This window comes from Pseudorca crassidens, chromosome X (assembly GCF_039906515.1).
Source record: "Pseudorca crassidens isolate mPseCra1 chromosome X, mPseCra1.hap1, whole genome shotgun sequence".
NCBI classification, from domain to species: Eukaryota; Metazoa; Chordata; class Mammalia; order Artiodactyla; family Delphinidae; genus Pseudorca; species Pseudorca crassidens.
This window is the reverse complement of record NC_090317.1, coordinates 72976033-72995903: the sequence shown is the minus strand read 5'-3', so window position 1 is coordinate 72995903 and position 19871 is coordinate 72976033. Positions and strand designations below refer to the sequence as shown.

Here is a 19871-nt window from a genome sequence, read left to right as displayed (position 1 = left end):
TTGGAAAGAGACGGTAGATGCCTTGGGGTCAAAGCAGTGAAAAAGATGCAAATCTCGGCACATCTTGAATGAGCATCTCCTTTCTGGGGTGAGGGGGGAAAGGGAAGGGCTGCTAGTACCACCCAGGTCCCATAAGGCCCACGGAGACCCCTGGTCCAGAAACTGGGTGAAACAAGAAATGGCATGCAATTCTGAGTTCCCTTCTAGATGCACCTTGCAGAAGCAGAAGCAAGATCCCAAGAGGGAAGGGAGGCTGATGAATTAAGGCTATCCTCCCAGGGAGCTTGAGACTGGATGCTAGACTTCCTCGCACACATACACACCCCCTTCCAGGGGGCTGGCTGGGCCCCTTCTCCTCACTGCCAAGTTGCAAAGTTGTGTGGTCACCTCCCCCCAGCTTCCCGCCCACCCGCGCCCTCAGCCCTCAGCCCTCGCCTCCCTGAGCCGGGACAAAGCCCCAGCAGTGACTAAGAGAACAGGAGGAGGGACAGAGGGATGGGGAAAGCTGCACAAAGGAATTCCTCACCCCAAGCCCCCTGACCGACAGCGAGTAAAGCAGCAGATCTGCTCGCCCTCCCCCTTCCCCCCTCCCATCTTCCCACCCGACCAGGCACGGACACCACAGGCAACAGAGCAGCTGCAGGCCTTGGGAGAGGACCCGCACAGCCTCCTGTAGGTGGCAACAGTGCCACCTGTTTGACTGGTGGGGGCTGAGCCTGGAAGAGGGAGGAGGCTGACAACTCGGAGAGGACCTGGGAAACAGTGCAGTGCACAGCAGAGGGCAGAGAGCAGAGCGGACCTGCTGCTGAGAAAAGGTGTGAGGGCTCGGGAAGGCTGGGGGCCACAGGCGGGAGTGGCAGGGCCGAGACTGGCTCCTGCCGGCAGGGATTGGGCCCAGGGATTGAGCAGCACCCCTGGTCAGCTCCCCTGACTGGAGTTTTCTGGCTGCTCAGATCCTGACCCTATCCTACAGACAGCTTCTGGAGGGAGGTGGGACCCTGGACGGCAGTGTCCAGGGTGCAGAGGCAGTACCCGAGGTACGGCTGGAGCCCGAGGCAGGCTACAACCACTCGGTCCCAGCATGGGAAGAGGCAGGGGACCTCCCTCTGGGTTGGCTTTTTCCTGGGAGGGGTGTCAGGGTGGGGAGAGGTTTCCCTCCCCCCAGCTTCAGCCCCCTAACTTCCATTCCTACCCCAACCCTCCTTTCCCAAGGCAAGCAGAGGGTAAGAAGGGCTGTTTCAGGAGCGGCCACACCCTCCTTTCAGCCACTGTGCAACCCCTAAAGACTCCACAGCTTCAGGGGAGCCCAGATGACAAGGCAAGGGGTCATGTTCCTCAGACCACACCCACTTTGGGTGTATCCAGGGGCTCCTTTACATACTCCAAATCACCTAGAAACCCATTTTACTGACAGCCACTAGTGCGCATGCACATACAAATGCTGACACAAATCCCACACCTTCTCATGTAGAATCAAAATCACACACCCAGCCTAGTCTGGGGATCAGTAAGCCAGCTTGGACTCAGCTTGACCTCAAAGCACAAGGTCCAAAGACAACCACAGGCCCCATACACACCTTTGCCCTGTATTTGTTGTACTTTCACCAAAGTTCCCTCAGAGGGTGGGGCCCCTGAGAAGGAAAAGGCGGGGACTGGGTTCCTGGCTGAGGTTGGGGGATGACTGGGCAAGAAACGACAGGACTGGGGTGAGAGGGCTTAGACGTTCCAGGTGTGTGCAGGCAGGAAAAAGTTTCCTTCAGAAGGTAGGGAGTGACCCAGGCAACCTGTTCTCCTCAAGATTTCCTCTTATTGGTAGTGCCCCCTTGCCCCTGGGAGGTGGAGACAGAGAATCTTTCAGTTCAGAGCTTTGTAATGTGTGCAATCTCTGTATCCATAGCAACTAACCAAATAGCCACTAGCCAGGCCTCCCTCGGCCCCAGGTCAGTCCTGGTGCCTCTCCTTCAGGTTACTCCTGGCTTCTATGGTGGAAGCCTCAACACGGGGCCGCCTGAAGTTTGGCCAGATCTGCCTCAACTTGCTAAACCGTGTTTGCCCCACCCCCAGGGAAGTTTCTCCTGAGTCCCTACCACAGGCAACCTCTCCATCCCCAGATAGGGATGCTGTTGAAAGGGGAGGAGATGGAGAGAGTGGGTGTATATCCTGCCAGGAGGCTAGACCTCTGGGTGTCCCACTGACTTTCCACATATGCAGATGAAAGGGAAAGAAAGACCCCGGAAACTGTCCCCTTTGCTCACCTCCTCATCCAATCTGGCACTTGGGGCCTGCCCTGTGACCTCCGTTGCTGAGCAGCGGCCCAGGCCTCTGCTCCTCCCGGGGCTCCTCACATATACTGGGAGGGAGGCTGGGATCTGCCTTCTGCCAGGGTCCCTGATAGCCAAGTGTCCCTTCCCCCAGGCCCTCACCATGGGTGAGTCTCCCGGCTGCTGCTCGGTCTGGGCCCACTGCCTCCACTGCCTGTATAGCTGCCACTGGAAGAAATGCCCCAAAGACAGGACACAAACCAACCAGGTGAAGTACGGATGGGGTGGGGTGGGGGGGCAGAAGTCCAAGGCAGAGGCCACTCGGAGGGGATAAGAAGGCCAGGTGTGTTCAGAGACAGCGGAGGGGAGGGGATAGGGAAGGAAGGGGCTTTCTCTCCCCAGGAAGAAAATCCCCTCAAACATGGAAAGAGCTACCTGCAAAAGCAGAGCACCCCCATGCCTGGCAGGAAGCCCCCTTGAGCTGCCCTCTGTTGGGGACTCTGAGCTGAAGTGGGGATGGGCTGTGAGCTTCTCTCCTGCCCCTTTGCAGTGCGAATGCATCTGGTTTGGCCTGCTCTTCCTCACCTTTCTCCTCTCCCTGGGCTGGCTGTACGTCGTGCTCATCCTTCTCAATGACCTGCACAACTTCAATGAGTGTGTCACAGACCCCCTTCCTCAGCAGACATGTCAACCTACTCCCCACCTCGGGACTCCAGGGTGCTCGGTCATCCCCAGCCCTGCCTGGCTTGCCCCCTACCCAGCCTCCTTGAAAACCCCTCCGTGAAGTCTCCCCAGTCCGTGGAGCCCCTGACCCCCTGAAGGGCTTCCCCTCACTCCCTTCTAGCCCCCATCCTAGAGCCACCCAGCCCAGCTCCCCTCAGGCTACTATCGCTGCCCTTCCCCCACTCGGACACCTCCCTCTCCCCTCCCATAGATTCCTGTTCCAGCACTGGGGACACTGGATGGACTGGTCCCCGGCATTCCTGCTGGTCATCTCTCTACTGGTCACATACGCATCCCTGCTCTTGGTGGGTCCCGGAGCAGCTGGTCAAACCTTAGCCCTTCCTTCCCGCTCAGCTCTACCCTGTCGTTCTCACCCTGGCCACTGAGGGGAGGGGAGGAGGGAGGTGTCAGCCTGGGAAGCCCCTCTCTTGGCACCTCATGACTCCCACCACCTCTGCCCCCAGCTCCTGGCCCTGTTCCTGCGGCTCTGTGGCCAGCCTCTGTGCCTGCACACCACTCACAAGGTAGAGTGGGCATATGGGAGCAAGCGGGAGAGGGGTACACTGGGCCCGGTACTTAGCCAGTTCTTCTATCCCTGGGCACGAGCTCAGGACCTGAAGCCCAGTAAATATGTGCTGAGTGAAAGAAGGACAGTGGTTGAGTCAGGAGAAGAGAATGGTCCTGTTTTCAGAGTGAGGGGCAGCCCAGGCAGCCACAAGCCCAGGTTGACATGAAGATCCCTGGTTCCCCAGGTGCTGCTGCTCCTCATTATACTTCTTGTGGCCGCTGGCCTTGTGGGACTGGAGGTCCAATGGCGGCAGGAGTGGCATAGCTTACGTCTGTCACTGCAGGTGAGTGGCTGGTATCCAGGGCTTAGCGGGGGAAACCTTCGCCTGTGGCCAACCCCAGGACACAGCTTGCTCCCTGGTGCCCCGAGACTCCAGGTAGCTCTCAACTTCAAAAGTCAGGTCCTAGGGGGAGAAGGGGAGGGCTTCTAGGGAGAAGAGCCCTCCTCAACAGCTCTTGTCCACAGGCCACAGCCCCATTCCTTCATATTGGAGCAGTTGCTGGCATCACTCTCCTGGCCTGGCCTGTGGCTGATACCTTCTACCGTATCCACCAAAGAGGTGCCAACTCTACCCTCTCACACACCCTCACTGGCCATCAATGCTTCTGCCTCCTGCTGCTCCGTTCCCTGCACCTGCACTCTGCTTTCTGTCCCCAGGGCCCACCACTGTCCTTTCTCTATAGCCTGTCCCCCACTCCCCACAGGTCCCAAGATTCTGCTACTTCTCCTATTTTTTGGAGTTGCCCTGGCCATCTACCTGGTGCCCCTATTCATCTCCTCAGCCTGTATCATGGAATCCAAAGACTTACCCCCCAAGCCTGAGCTGATGGGACACCGAGGGGCCCCCATGGTGAGTGCTGGGCAGAATGCTGGCAGGGCAGGGAGGGTCTGCTCCTCTAGGCTGCTGTGACCAGGCCTGTGGGTTCCCAGGCTCTCACCCTTCCCTGCCACCTCCTCACCTTTCCCAGCTGGCCCCCGAGAACACCCTGATGTCCCTGCGGAAGACAGCTGAATGTGGAGCTGTTGTGTTTGAGACCGATGTGATGGTCAGGTGAGGGAAGCCGGGGTCCCCTCCCGAACCCAGGGACACAGCAGGGACGCTCCGGAAATGATGCCCCAGAGTTTGGCCCTCTGACTCCCCTTGTGCCTTCAGCTCCAACGGGATCCCCTTCCTCATGCATGATGAGCGCCTGACCAGGACCACAGATGTGGCCACTGTGTTCCCACACCGAGTCAACAGCCACAGTAGCAACTTCTCCTGGACTGAGCTGAAGAGACTCAATGCCGGGGCCTGGTTCCTACAGGTGAGGACAGCCTTCTGGAAGAGGCAGCCATGGGCAGGGGCACTCGGGGGTGGAGTTCATTCATTGATAAGCGTCTGCTGAGCCCCGTGTTGGGCGACAGGTATACAATCTCTGCACTCAGGTCATTCCCTCCTAGTAAGGAAAGCACCTAGGCAACAGGCTATCAGAATATGAAACCTCCAGCAAGAACAAGGTCTTTACTGGGTAGAGAGGAGAGAGAGGTCACTGTTGGGCAGGGGGAGCACAGGAGAGGATCAGGAGTGGTTTCACAGGAGAGGATGCCTGAGCAGCATATGAAGTGAGGGTAGTTTTTAAGATGGACAAGGCAGGGAACGGGAATTCTGGTCAGAGGGAAGAGTGTGTGTAAAGCCCAGAAATATGAAGAAACCTTTCCAGGGAACAAAAAGTGGCTCAGTGGGAATTCCCTGGCGATCCAGTGGTTAGGATTTGGCGCTTTCACTGCCTGGGCTCGGGTTCGATTCCTGGTTGAGGAACTAAGATCCTGCAAGCCGCGCGGCAAGGCCAAAAAAAAAAAAAAAGACAATGAAAAAGTGGCTCAGTGGAAGTGGGAGACAAAAATGCATGGGAGTCGTGGGAGATGAGACTGGCCGGGGGCCGGGGGAGCAGAGGCTTGGTCTCCGGGGGCTTTGAATGCCAGGCCTAGAAGTGTGGACTTCAATCCTGCAGGTGATGGAAATTATTTAAAAGAATAATTAATTTGTTTAGTTTTTCTTTTCTTGATTACCAAAGTAATACAAGTTCCTTATAAAAAAATTTTTTTAAAGTAAAATTTCAGAGAAATAACCTAAAATTGAAAAATCTCCCGTAATCCAACCTGTCAGTTGGATACATATTCTGAGGGATTAAGACATATCTGAGCGCTTAAGAGTAAAGGACGTCTGAGTTTGAATCTTGGCTTCACCACTTCCTAGCTGTGTGAGCCTAGGCAACATTCCTTAGGGTCTCTGTGCTTCATTTTCCTCAACTATAAAATGGGAATAATAACAGTACCTACCTTGTAGGATTATCGGGAGGACTAAATAAATTAATACACATAAGTGCTTCTAATGCTGCCTGGCACATAGTAAACATTTAATAAGTGTTGATAGCTCACTTTCTCCATGCCAGTGACTAGGAGGTAAGGTCATCTGTTGATTTCAAGGGGAGGAGAGGAGAGTGGCAGAGGTTTGGAACAGCCACCAGGAGGAATGGGAGAGGGAACAAATCAAGAAAAAGTAAAAGGATGGCTAAGTAGCACTGAGAGCAAAAAATAGGACTACAGGGCTTCCCTGGTGGCGCAGTGGTTGAGAGTCCGCCTGCCGATGCAGGGGACACGGGTTCGTGCCCCAGTCCGGGAGGATCCCACATGCCGCGGAGCGGCTGGGCCCGTGAGCCATGGCTGCTGAGCCTGCGCGTCTGGAGCCTGTGCTCCGCAACGGGAGAGGCCACAACAGTGAGGGGCCCGCATACCGCCAAAAAAAAAAAAAATAGGACTACAGTGCCAACAGCCTACGTGGTGTGCTCTGCCCCCCGATTCTAGGGGTGGGGGGGCGGACAATTGCAGAATTCAATGAGTTTGGGATTTGTGGGGCAGGAAAGGAGTTGACGGGGCTGTGGAAAAGTAGTTCAAGCTGCGGATGGACCATGGGTAGGGGATGTAGGTGTGGCCAGAAAGGGGCTGATGGATTGGGAGGAAACCAATGGGTCAAGATCCCAGAGGTCTCCGTGAGACCCAAGGGCAAGTGTAGTGAGAGTGAGGAAGTTAGGAAACCGGGAGGATAGGAGGTTGGGGCCAGAGTAAGGTATTAGAGGGTCTAGAAAAGGCCACAATTTGGAGAAAGGAAAAACCCTGGCTCAGCAGTGGGCCGAAGCTGTACACCAAGTGGGGGTAATGAGTGAAGATAATGAGGATGGGAGGATGGCCTGGAGGCTTCTTCTGGTCTTGAAACAATTTTCTTCTTCTTATAGAGGCGACCCTTCTGGGGGGCTAAGCAGCTGTCAGGCCCTGATCGGAAAGACGCTGAGAATCAGACAGTGCCAGCCCTGAAAGAACTACTGAAAGAAGCTGAAGCCCACAACCTTTCTGTCATGTTTGACCTGCGCCGCCCCCCACGAAACCATACATACCATGACACTTTTGTGAACCAGACACTGGAGACTGTGCTGAGTTCAGGGGTGCCCCAAGCCATGGTGATGTTGCCAGGACCCCAAGTGCTCCCTAGTGCCCCTCTCCCCTGCCTTCCCTAGGCCATGATGATAATGCTGAGGCTTCCCCCCGCCCCAGGGCCCCACCCCAGCTCATACAGCCCATCCGCAGTCAGACCTCTCTGCCCCTGTCCCCACCCCCGGAATCCCTAGGCCTTCGCCAGCTTCATGCCTATCCACCCTGAACCACAGGTCCTCTGGCTACCGGATGAAGATCGGGCATATGTCCAACAACGGGCCCCCCAAATGCGCCAGATATATGGACATCTGGGAGGCCACAGCACTGAGAGGCCCCAGTTTCTCAACCTCCCCTATCAAGACCTGCCACTGTTGGATATCAAGTGAGTGCCAGAGGAAAGGAGCTGAGGGGATCACACGAGGCTTAATGGTGGGGAAGAGCCGAGGCTGGGAAGGCAAAGGCCATTCATTCATTCACTCATACAACACATATTTATTGAACACCTGCTATGTGTCAGGCACTGTTTATTGCAGGCTTTGGGGGTGAGACAGACAGACAACAAACCACTGCACAAAACATATGCATATTGGATAGTGATAAGTGATCTGAAGACAAAAAAATTGGGAAGATGTAGTAGAGATTGGGAGAGAGGGGCTAGGGAGGGTCACAGTAGGAAGAGTGGTTAAAGAGGTGGTGTCTGGGCTGAGACCTGACAGGTCACAAAGAGAGGACAATGGGAAGAGCTGCAGAAGAACAGGAACAGCAGCCTTGTGAGCGAGGGGAAGGCAAGGCTGGAGAGGTAGGCAGGGGCCAAATTGGGTAGGACCTTGTAGGCCACCAGAAGGATTTTAGCTTTCATTCTACACCAAAGAGATTGGTGCAAGAGAGGATGGATCCAGGGGAGAGAGGCGAGAGTCCCAGATGTGAGCTGGGCCCCAGAAGCTGACCCAGCCAGGAAACATGATAGACTTACAAACATGCAGTTGCCAAGGTCTCTTATAATATCCTTGTGGTCAGATAGAAAAAAATGTGGATTGAAAGATAGCCCAGTTATCATATTAAGTATTTCAAGGAACTTTCCCCAAGTTGTCACCATGGGAGGAGACACGATATCAGGTTTGGCCCTCCCCTTAGTCTTGTCCTGGTCAACATCGACTGCTGATCATGTTTCCAAAAGGCATGAATTGGTAATGAAAACACTGATGGGAAAATGGAGGCCCTGAAAGGTCTAAGCACTCCAAGATGACGGGCCAAATGTACCAGGATGAAATGCAACAGAGATACATGCAAAGACCTATATTTGGGGTCCAAAAGAAGCTCAACTGCACAAAAACAAGAGAGGGAGACACTGGCATTAGCAGGAGCATGTGTGAAAAAGACCAGGGCTTTGATTGAACACTGTGAATAATGAATGACACTGCCAAAAACTAGCCTGACCCTGGGCTGCCTTCACATGGGCATAGTGCCCAGAAGGCAGGAAGAGTTTTGCTCTCCTCGAAGCTGGTCCCAGCCTGCCCGGGATATCACCTTCAGATGCAGGCTCCAAACTTCAAAAGGAACATAGGTAAATTGGAGTAAGGTCAGATTAGAGAGGTTTTTATGAGGAAGGGAATGATAAGCCAGGTCCCCAGCCCCAGTTGAAGTGACTGGGGCTGTTGGGCCTGGAGAAGAGAAGACTCAGGGGAATGTGGTCACTGCCCCTCAGACCTCTGAAGGGATGTCACGAGACAAAGAGGAGAGACACATTTGTGTGGCCCCAGACAGCAAAGCTAAGACCTGTAGGTGGAATCCACCAGGAGACAGAGTTGGTCAGGGGCTGCTATGCAAAGGCAGAACTGATGGCTCTGGGGAAGTGACACTGGAGATTCAAGCACAGAGAGGGGCTGTCTCCCTCCCATGCCTGGAACGCCATGATTCTGGATGTTCCCTATTTCTTCCCCTCCTCCACAGAGCACTGCACCAAGATAATGTCTCGGTGAACCTATTTGTAGTGAACAAGCCCTGGCTCTTCTCCCTACTCTGGTGTGCAGGGGTGGATTCGGTCACCACCAATGACTGCCAGCTGCTGCAGCAGATGCGTTACCCTGTCTGGCTTATTGTAAGGGCTCTGGGACTGTCACCCCTCCTCCTCTTTTCCCATCCCTGCTTCTCCTTAACCCTATCCCTCTCTTCCTTACTTATTGCCCCTCGTCCCCCCATATACTACCTGTGTCTGTATATGGGTCGCTCTGGCCACTGACAGGGGCTTTTTTCTATTCCCATAGTCCCCTCAAACCTACCTACTGATGTGGATCATTACCAATTGTGTCTCCATCCTGCTGCTTTTGTGGACCTTCCTCCTCCAACGGTGAGTGTTTTGTGCCCCAGCTTTCTGGGTCTTTATTCTCCCTAGGGTCCTGGTGGTAGGGCTGATTCAGATTCATAAATGCTGCCTGGGGCTTGGGGTTTGGTCTGTTTGGTTCCTCAGAGATTCTTAGACCCTTCCTTATATATCCAATTGGCTTGAACCTTTTGGGAAAGGCAGTCTGGGGGAACTCGGGGTCAAAATGTCATGCTTGAAGCTGGCTGAACTCATAATGAGAAGCTTTTCTCCCTATAGGAGATGTGCTAAGAAGAGAGAGAGAGCCGGTAAGAACTTTCTCCCCTCACTTCATTTTTCTCCTCCTCTAGCCTTCCCCTTGCTCATTCCCTATATGCCCCTCTCCCCAGGCTTAGAAACAGCAGTGCTGCTGACCAGGATCAACGCTTTCATAATGGAGTAAACGCCCTGTCCTGGACCCCCACCAGCCAAAGTTTGAGGCCTGTCTGCATTGGCCAACAGCAAGGAGGAAGAGAGAATGGCCGAGGTGGAATGTTGGTGGGGTTGGCGTGGGGTGAACTTTGCCAATAGGAGGTTTTGAACTATGAGGGCCCTCTGCCCAGATGGTGGCATGCCCCAAGCTTCCATGGAATCTGTTCCCCTTGGGATTTTGACCTGAAGTGGTTAGGAAGACACTGAGTCACCAGAAGTTTCTCCCCAAATGAAACTAGAACAGAGGAAGAGACGAGGAGATTGCCAAGAGAATGTTTCTGATCTGTGTTCACGTGTTCTTGTGTAGAAGGCACAGGGTGTCAGGGACGGGACAGCTTGGAACAGACTGAAGGAGATGACAAAACGGCCTTTCCTGGAGAACTATAAGATGATGGAGATATTGACCTGGCTTCATTCACTGTCTCCCCTGACATATGCAATTTATCTGATTTCCTGCCTAGAGGCTGGGGGCCAAAGAGCCCATCTAGCCATGTAATTCTGTGCCTACAGGTGGCTTTTTGCTGTGCACAGTCTTTTCCTCAAGACACATTCGTTCCTGAATCTTGTCCGTTAATCGGTTATTCAGTGAATTGAATGCCCATTTGGCACAGTCTAATCTTTTCAGCGCTGGGGCTGGGTGGAGGATGCACCTTCCATCTAGGGTTGCATGTGACATGACATTGAGGGGTCATCATGGGGAGAATCGTGGGTTGGAGGTGGCAAGAGGTCCACCTGGGGCAATGAAGGGCTGCAAGTGGGAAGCAGGAGAGCAGCCGCCACAGGGAGCGTTCCGGGCGGCCCAGGCGCGCTGTGCAGAGTTGCGCTGTAGCTCCACCTTGTGGTCACCTGCCCCAAGAGGAGGGCCGCGCCGTCGTCACCCGTGACGTATTTGCTGAATGCTACCTGTTTCTTGTGCCCATTGGGGACCTGTGTCCTTGACTCCGTATCCCGAGGGCATGGTCCGATTTCCACAAGTTTTCGCTTCTCTGGGCTGCGTGCAGGGTCAGGTTGCCGGGCCCACCTTCCCCTCGAGGAGCAAAGTCCCCGGTATGTTTGCTGCTCGTGAGCCTCTGGGATAAACAGTTAAGACGACCAGCGCGGAGCTGGCCTAGGATAAGGAGTCTGGTAGAAGTGCGGGAGGGGCTAAGGCAAACACAAGGACAGGAGGGGGCTCTGGCTGACTCTTCAGTCCCCACCGCACCCACATTCACCCCGGTTCATGGCTCCACACGAAGGGAAATCGAACTAAGGGTCTGACGAGGTCGGGAGGTTCGATTCTCAATTCCTCCTCTCTCGCCAGCCTGGGACCGGGGGCGGCACTGGCACCTAGGGACAAGACCCTCCTCGGTTGCAGGGCAGGCCCTGGAACTACAACTCCCAGGAGGCCCCACGGCCACTTCCGGTCTCGGGATGGACCGAAGCTAATTTGAATTTGTGTTCCCGCCCCCTCCTCCTCCCAGACCCCGCCCCTTCCCTTCTCGCCACCCCGCCCTCGCCATGCACACACATGCACATAGACACACAGGCCGCCGTCCACGCCAACATACCTGGCCTGCAGCAGGCGCGGTGGGCGGGGGCATCGGCGTGCGACGGGCTGGGAGGTGGGAGGAGCGCCGGGAGCCCACGCCGCGGCTGCTGCCTGGTCCCAGTCTTCTCGGGGGTCCACGCCGCCTTGGACCGCCTCTTCCACACACTACCTTTTCAAGCTGCATTTCCGTAGTTTTCCCTGTTCCCGATCCCGCCCCTCAGACCGACTGCCGGCCTCAGCTCTGGGGCGCCCAGGTACTGCCGGGCTCTCACCTCTCAGCATGGACCTCCCCCCCACCCCCATCCCTACTTTTCTGTCCCCTCCCAGTCGCTCAGCCTCGCAGCCCCGCAGCCTCTTCCTCCCCTCCCATTCCGACCTGACCCTGACCACATCCAGGGTTTCCAACCCCCGCAGCCTCCACCTCTCAGCTCCCAGGCTCGCAGCTGCAGTCCTCTAGCCTCAGAGTCTAGACTCTCTGCCGGAATGCCCCAAGCCTTTGCCCCTAGTCCCTAGCCTTGAGCACTCAGCCCTGAGCCTGCCACCGTCCATCCTTCCTCTCTTCCCAGGAGGACTGGACAGCTATGGCGCACTTAACCTCTGTAAGGTCCTGGACTGGAGGCTGAGATTAACAAAAACTTGAGGGTGGAGGGCCAAGGGGCGCTGCTCATTGGGGTTTGGGTGCAGTTGCTCTCGTTATTTTTAGCTGCTGACTCACAGCTTCTGGCATCCGGGTTTGGGGCTAGCAGGCTGGGCTAGGGGGCTATTAATAGAGCTAAGGCACAGCCCCGACCCAGTTCAGTTTAGAACACAGGGAGCAAGGAGCCTCCCCCTGCCATCGTGCGGCTGTGGAGATGTTGTGGACTGGGGCAGTGGCTGGACCAGGACCTCTCTGGCTGCCAGTACCTCAGCCTGGTATCTCTACCTTGGAACTCTTGAGGGAAAGCCCACGATGAGACTCCGGGTACAGCTCTCCCCTAAGCTTGCCATGGCTTGGGGCTCTGCCACAATGAAGCTCCTGCTGTACTGATTGTGAAGAGATGAGTCCCAAGTGGAGGGATTATTGTGCCCACGGCTTCGGCCTGCTTGGACCTACTCCTGGGCCAGAATGCTAGGTTACTAGGAGGAAAAGCTGTGGATTTCTGGTCCCCAAAGGCGGTCCTAAGGACGGAATACTTCAGCATGGTCCTAACAGAGAGGGCACAGAGCTGACAGGATTTGCTAGCCCCAAACCAGACACAGTACTAGGAAGCTGCCGAATTCTGTGTTACTACCCTGCCATTCTTCTTTTTGTTTCTTTCCCTCTTGTTGGGCTCTGTCCCTACTCACAGGGGTCAACAGACCTCAGGATCTCTCCCTACTCCATAGAGAAATCTAATTCAGGAAAGCCACTGAGAAACTTGTCTCCACCAAGGTATGAATGATCCTTTATATATTGTCGTTCCTATGGGGCCTTTTTATTTTAATGGGCGAAAGTAGGAGTTCCCTAATCCATACCTTGGGAAAGGTGGGGAAATCCTGATACCTTAGTAGACTAATCACCAAAATTATTCCTACCCACGCCCAATGTGCTAGAATTCCCATCCACCAAGGATGCACACCCACAGCAATGCCCCTTACTCACAAACCAGAAACTTCCTGCTTTCAGCAATCCCAGTCTCTGGCTCCCAGGTGAAACCCGAGGGCTTTGGGGCAAGGGTGATTATTTCTCCACACAAAAAGATTGGGGTCACCCAGTGAAGCTGTACTTTCAAGAATGAGCCCAGATTATCAGACAGCAGCGGGCCGCACTGCCCTAACCCCATCAGTTTGCTGAGGGAGGGTGCTGGAGAAACGGTGGATAGGAGTGAGAAACAGTCCCCTTCTCCCAAATCCCTTCTCAGGCTCCTCTGTGGCATCAGTCTCCATGCGGGCCTCCCGGTTGCCTAGCAACCACAACCGCCTGCAGGGGCGTGGGCTGTTTTCGACCTGTAGGGGGCGCCTGTCTCCCTGGGGCCTCAGGCTGGAACTCTAGCAGTTGGGAGGGGATTCCAAGTGTCAAAGCATCTCAAGGTTGCTGACTTGCCAACCAAGTCCAGTCTGAGCATCAGAGAGCCTGTAGAGTGGGGAGAAGCTCACTATGAATGTAAAGGGATGTAACTCATATTCATTAAAAATGAAAATGTGTGTGTGTTTGTGTGTGTTTGTGTGTGTGTGTGTGTGTGTGTGTGAGAGAGAGAGAGAGACAGAGAGAGACAGAGAGAGACAGAGAGAGAGAGGGAGAGAGGAGAGAGAGAGAGCAGTCAAATAGGGACAGGGTGTGGGGAAGGCAGTTTGACCCTCTCCATTCACTCCAGGCTTAGCAATGTTTATTCCTCAATCAGAGCAGTTCAGAGGCCCAGGCTATAGGGTGTTTTTTGTTTTTTGTTTTTCCTGAGCTACTTTTAGGATGTAGGAAAAGAGTCTAGCACTCTATAGTATTGGCAAACTGCCGAGCATATAAAAGACTTTAAGGTCCTGAGTTACCAGCCTAGCCTAGACTTGGTCATGAAGGAAGATATTCATTCATTTGTTCATTCAACAATAATAATTAACCCTAACCCACTGTTACAAGGTAATGTGCTAAATGTTTTACATTTAATCCTCACAAAAACCCTATGATGATTTCCATTTCACAGATAAAGAAACTGAAGCTCAAGAAGTAAAGTAACGGCCAAGGTCACACAACTAGTGACTGGCTTGGGTGTGGCTGAGCAACCACTGTGTGCCAGGGTCTAAGAATACAGGAAACAAGACACTCCTCTCTTTTCTCTACCTAATGAACACCTATTCACCCTTCAGGAGCAAACTAAAAATATCATCTCTTATGAAACTTTTCGTAAGCCCCTCGCCACCCACAAGTAGAATTGATAACTTGCTTTTTTGTATACCCCTCTGAAATAGCACTTTTCACAGTTATTGTAATGAAATGCTTCTACATGTCTATTTCTCTAACTTTGAGCATCTTGGCGACAGGGTCTGTTTACTATTCATTGCCACTTGGATGTCTGATAGACATCTCAAACTCAACATGTCCAAATCTGGACACCTGATCTTTTTTGCCCAAATGACCCCTCCCCTAAAGCAGTCCTCATCTCAGTCGATGGCAGTTTCACCTTTCCAGTTGCTGTGGCCAAAAAACCTTGGAACCACACCTCATATTCAATCTGTCAGCAAATCCTGTTGACTCTCTCTTCGAAATACATCCAGAATCCAATCACTTCTTATCACCTCCAGTGCTACCACCCTGGTCCAAACCACCATCACTCACGTCTCTCTGGCATCACCTCAGTAGCCTCCTGACTGGTCTCACTGCTTCACCCTTGTCCCCTGTGGCCTATTCTCCACATGGAAGCCAGAGTGATCCTGCTAAACACAGGTCAGATCATGTCAGTTCTCAGCACAAAAACTCTCCAATGGCTCCCCATCTCTCTCAGAGTAAAGCCAAAATCCTTCAATGGCCTACAGGCCCTATACAATCTGGTCTCCTACTAAATCTCTGATCGTATCTCCTAGTACGTTCTCCCTCTCACTCTGCTCCAGCTGCTTGGTCCTCCTTGCTGTTTCTCGAACAAGCCAGATGCACTTCTTACCCATGACCTTTGCACTGGCTCTTCCCTTGCTAGGTATACTCTTCTGCATGGCTCCCTTCCTCACCTCCCTCAAGTCTTTGTTCAAATGTCACTTTCTCAGTGAGGCCTACCTTGACCAGCCTATTTAAGATTGCCTCTATTCTAATTTCCAGTTTACAGTAAGTACAGGGTATAGAGGAACAAGATAAATGACACCACGAGGGGAAAAACAACAACAACAGACAAATCCAGAAGTAGGATATTCTACAAAACAACTGAGTTGTACTTTTCAAAAAGCCAGTGTCATTAATTTAAAAAAAATAAAGATGGGAGACTTCTAGTTCTGGACCCAAGTGGAGTAGACATGCTTCTCCCTATTTCTCCCACTAAGGACAGCTAAAACTCTGTATGTGATATATAAAACAAACATAGGAAGATGCTAAAAGAAGGAGAAAAGGACAGACTTGACTAGGTGACTTGACTAAAAACAAAAACATGAACAGAGCCTCAGAGACATGTGGGACTATAACAAAAGACCTAACATTCATGTCATCGGAGTCCCAGGAGGAGAAGAGAAAGGGTGGGGGCGAAAAAGTCCTCAAGAAATGATGGCTGAAAATCCTCCAAATCTGGCAAAAGACACAAACCTACAGATTCAAGAAGCTGAACAAACCCGCAACACAGGATAAAGTCAAATCCATGCCAAGACACATTATAATCAAACTTTTAAAAACGAGACGAAGAGAAAATCTTGAAAGCAGTAAGAGAGAAACACCACTTTACCAACAGGGGAAAAACAATTCAAGTATCAGCGATTTCTCACCAGAAACCATGGTGGCCAGAAGGAAGTGGCAACAACATATTTCAAGTGTTAAAAGAACTGCCAAGCCTGGATGCTATATCTAGTGAAAATATCCTTCAGAAATGAGGGAGAAATCAAGATATCCTCAGAAAAAGGAAAGCTATGAGACCATGACACCAGCAGACCCACCCTAAAAGAGTGGTTAAAGGCAGTCCTCAAAAACAGAAAGGAAATGATAAAAGAAGAAATCTTGGAACATCGGGAAGGAAGAAAGAATAGAATGAGTAAAAACGTAAGTACGTACAACAGACTTTCCTTCTTCTCTTGAGTTGTCTAAATAATGTTTGATGGTTGAAGCAATAAGTAAAACATCATCTGATGTGAAGCTCAGTATATGTAGAGGAAATATTTAAGACAACCGTACTATAAATGAGACATGGTAAAGAGACCTAAAGGGAGGTAATTTTTTTACACTTTCCTCAACCTTTTAAAATGATGACACCAGTAGGTCTTTGTGGTGATGAAATAGTTTTGTATTTTGATTGCAGTGGTTGTTACAGAAATCTCTGCGTGTGGTAAAATGGTATAGAACTATACACACACTATACCAATGTCAATTTCCTGGTTTTGATATTGTACTATAATTATGTAAGATGCAATCATTGAGGAAAACTGGGTGAAGGGTACACGGGCCCTCTCTGTGCTATCTCTGCAACTTCCTTGTAAATCTATAATTATCTCAAAATAAAAAGGTTTTCTTTTAAGATTGGGGCTGTTCTAGTGGCTAAAGACACGAATGCAATGTGACAGCCTTGATTAGGTTCTGATGTTAAAAAAGATAAAAGGCAGGGAGGGGGAAGGGTGAGCTGTGACAAAGCGAGAGAGAGGCATGGACATATATACACTACCAAACATAAGGTAGATAGCTAGTGGGAAGCAGCCGCATAGCACAGGGAGATCAGCTCGGTGCTTTGTGACCGCCTGGAGGGGTGGGATAGGGAGGGTGGAAGGGAGGGAGACGCAAGAGGGAAGAGATATGGGAACATATGTATATATATAACTGATTCACTTTGTTATAAAGCAGAAACTAACACACCATTGTAAAGCAATTATACCCCAATAAAGATGTTTAAAAAAAAAGATAAAAGGCAAGTTTGGAGAAATTTGAATATAGACTGGACATTAGACGATACTAGATGATATGAAATTATTGTTAATTTTCTTAGATGTCATAATCATATTGTGGTTATGTGGGAGAATGTCTTTATTCCCACAAGATGAATGCTGAAATATTTAGGGGAGGAGTGTAATGAAATCTATAACGTACATTTGAACGGTTCAGAAGAAATTGTAGATAGATCGATAAAGCAAATATAACAAGACATTGCCAGTTGTTGGCTCTATGAGGAAGATATATAGGTGTCCCTTGTACTATTCTTTCAACATTTCTGTATGTTTGCAAATTGTCATTTTTAAAAAAGTTGGAGAGGATATGTGGAGGATATACATGTGATAAAGCAAGTATAGTAAAATGTTAATGAGAATCTAGGTGGCAATTGGATGTTTGTTCCCTGTAAAATTCTTTCAATTTTTCTGTATGTTTGAAAATTCTCATGTTAAAATGCAGGGGTAAAAAACCTGAAGAAAAATGATCACAACCTCATGTCCTTCCCTAGTACTCCCAATCCTGCTTTCTCTGCTCTTTTTCTTTTTTCCCATAGCACTTATCACCATATATCGTAGTATATACTTCATTTATTTATTGTGCTATTTTTTGTCTGTGCCCTTTCACTAGAATGTGAGCACCCCAAGGGCGGGGATTTATTGTGTTTTGTTCTGTTTGCTGCTATATCCTCAAATCCTAGAACAGTGTCTGGCACATAGCAGGTGCTCAGTGAATGCCTGTTGACTTAAGAATGAATTTCTGTAGCCCTAGGGCCTAGGTCAAGGTCTTGCACAGAGTAGGTGTGCAATGAATGTTTGTTGAACTGAGATCTGAGATCTGCAGGAGAACTTAGAATAGACCTGTTGGACTTGAGTGGTTCAGAGCGTGGACTCTGGAGTCAAATGGCCAGGATTTGCATCGTGATTCTGTGACTTCCACCTGTGTAACCTAGCTGTATTAACATCTCTGAGCCTCAATTTCTCGGTAAAAGTCGGATAATAATAGTAGCACCTTGGTAGGGGTTTTGTTTGCATGTAAAGCACTTAGGACTTTGTGAAGATTCAATAATTGGTAGCTAATGACATAAAGAACAGCAAAAAGACAAGAGTTTTCCCAGCATGTCATCCTTCTTCCATCTGCCAACAGACTGAGCCAGGAGAGGCTAAGGAAATGTCCTTGGATAAGTATTCCCACCTTCTTCTCCAGACACCCAGATTTCTTTCACTTCAGATCTCTTCTTACCTTTCCTTCTGCCCTGGACTTTCTTTACTCTCTTGGCATCCTGAAGCTCTTTCCCCCATCATAACCATGCAGGAGTGGAGTTGAGGAGACAGGAATCTGTGCACCAGGGACAAAAGCTTAGAGCTTTCCTTTCCTTCTGTTCTAGGCTTGAGTCCCTCATTGGTGATGGAAGCAGGTCAAGTGTGAGGTTGCAGTCATTTCGGGGCCTAGAGGTTGAGAGAACAATAGTCCTGAGGAAGAGGCCCTGACAAGAGAGTAGCCTCCTAAGCTGCCCTCTTCCTTGGTCCCCTGTTTGGAGAGAGCACCTCCCTCACCCTGCTCTAACGTCCCTTCGATCTGTTCTGCCGCCTCAAGTCTTTACTTCTGGTGGCCCCGGCTCAGAGCAAGCCCGGGGACCCATTGAGCATCTCCCTGCAACTCCCTCTTGGTAGTGGGGTGGGGTGGAGTGGGCCGAGGACAGGCTGAAATTGGAGATTAGGGGGCACGAGAGTGGGGGCTGAGCTCACCCGTGGCACAAGTCCCCTGTCCCTGCCCTAGGGTTGGCCCTACCCCCGATATCTGGGGAGCTGGGGCTGAGCCTGGGGGCGCCACTGCCTCTGTTCCTTTAAGGAGCCGCTGTTTAGCATTCCTGCCGCTGCCGCTGCCGCTGCCGCTGCCTGACTCTGCACGCTGATTGGCTGGAATCAACTGAGAAGGGAGCCAGGGAGAGATGCTCTTGACTCCACTCAGATCCATCCTGGGGACCAGTGCGGGAGCGGTCCTCGCAGCACCCAGCTTCTGCCCAGGCTCCCGCTTCTTCTTTGCCGCTGGGCCTCGGCCCAGGAGCCACGACGGGCGACACGGAGCCGCCAGTGCTGGAGGGGGAGCCGTGGGTGCGGGGCAGCGTGGGGGCAGAGGCCCCGGGACGCCCGCCCGGCCCCAGGCCCCGCTCCGCCCGGGCGCCCCCACGGGTGCCCCCCCCTTCCTGGTCCGAGCAGTGTGAGTGTGCCCGGGAGCCTGGCGGCAGCGGCGGCGGCGGCAGCGGCGGTGTGGAAACCGGCGTGGGCTGGGGGGTCCGGGCCGCGGGGGGCAGTGCCATGCACAAGCACCAGCACTGCTGTAAGTGCCCCGAGTGCTATGAGGTGACCCGCCTGGCCGCCCTGCGGCGCCTCGAGCCTCCCGGCTACGGGGACTGGCAGGTACCCGACCCCTACGGGCCAGGTGGGGGCAATGGAGCCAGCGCCGGTTACGGGGGCTACAGCTCGCAGACCCTGCCCTCGCAGGCGGGGGCCACCCCCACCCCCCGCACCAAGGCCAAGCTCATTCCCACCGGCCGGGATGTGGGGCCAGTGCCCCCTAAGCCAGTCCCGGGCAAGAGCACCCCCAAACTCAACGGCAGCGGCCCCAGCTGGTGGCCCGAGTGCACCTGTACCAACCGGGATTGGTATGAGCAGGTATGGATCAGCAGAGGGGGTGGTGGTGGGACAACCCACGGGGGCTGGGGAGTGGGCGCCTGGAGGCCTGGGGTGCAGCACGGGTTCCCAGGGCTCCCAGCCCGCAGACCCTGAGCCCTAGCATTGCAGCTGGGCCAAGAGAGGCGGTGTGTGCTTCCCAGTGTGTCTGTTTGGGGGTCTCCATTTGGAGGGGATTGGGAGGAGCTGTGTGTCAGGAGGCGAAGGCATGGCGGAGGGGCACATTCTCCCGTGTGGGGGGATTGGGTTCGCCTCAGCGTGGGCGGGGGGGGTTAGCAGTGTCTC

General features: G+C 52.5%; 2 protein-coding genes across 12 annotated transcripts in view; both read left to right on the top strand.

Moving 5' to 3' along the window:
- Positions 1–679: 679 nt before the first annotated feature.
- On the top strand, positions 680–10460 carry GDPD2 (glycerophosphodiester phosphodiesterase domain containing 2). 5 transcript variants are annotated; one of them, XM_067722952.1, is made up of 16 exons: positions 680–815; positions 2416–2529; positions 2812–2915; positions 3196–3289; positions 3449–3508; positions 3737–3835; positions 4018–4111; positions 4257–4402; positions 4521–4603; positions 4706–4856; positions 6825–7046; positions 7254–7402; positions 8971–9118; positions 9285–9367; positions 9620–9648; positions 9730–9914. In XM_067722952.1, the coding sequence occupies exons 2-16, from the start codon at positions 2425–2427 to the stop codon at positions 9780–9782; spliced, it is 1620 nt and encodes a 539-aa protein (XP_067579053.1). In that variant the 5' UTR covers positions 680–815; positions 2416–2424; the 3' UTR covers positions 9783–9914. The 5 variants fall into 5 exon arrangements, 3 of the variants coding, with proteins under 3 accessions (XP_067579053.1, XP_067579052.1, XP_067579054.1); XR_010939866.1 differs by lacking the exon at positions 8971–9118 and having other exon boundaries at positions 9730–9840; XM_067722951.1 differs by lacking the exon at positions 9620–9648 and having other exon boundaries at positions 9730–10460.
- Positions 10461–11420: 960 nt separating this feature from the next.
- The window catches only part of DLG3 (discs large MAGUK scaffold protein 3), a 64452-nt gene continuing 56001 nt past the window's right edge, over positions 11421–19871 (top strand). For 2 of the 7 annotated variants that reach the window (XM_067724363.1, XM_067724361.1), the window contains exon 1: positions 18862–19568. In XM_067724363.1, coding sequence (XP_067580464.1) covers positions 19212–19568 — 357 coding nt within the window. In that variant the 5' untranslated portion in view covers positions 18862–19211. Of the gene's footprint in view, positions 11594–12667; positions 12751–13993; positions 16025–18861; positions 19569–19871 lie in introns of those variants that run through there. The other 5 variants (XM_067724362.1, XM_067724364.1, XM_067724367.1 and 2 more) reach the window with 5 other exon arrangements.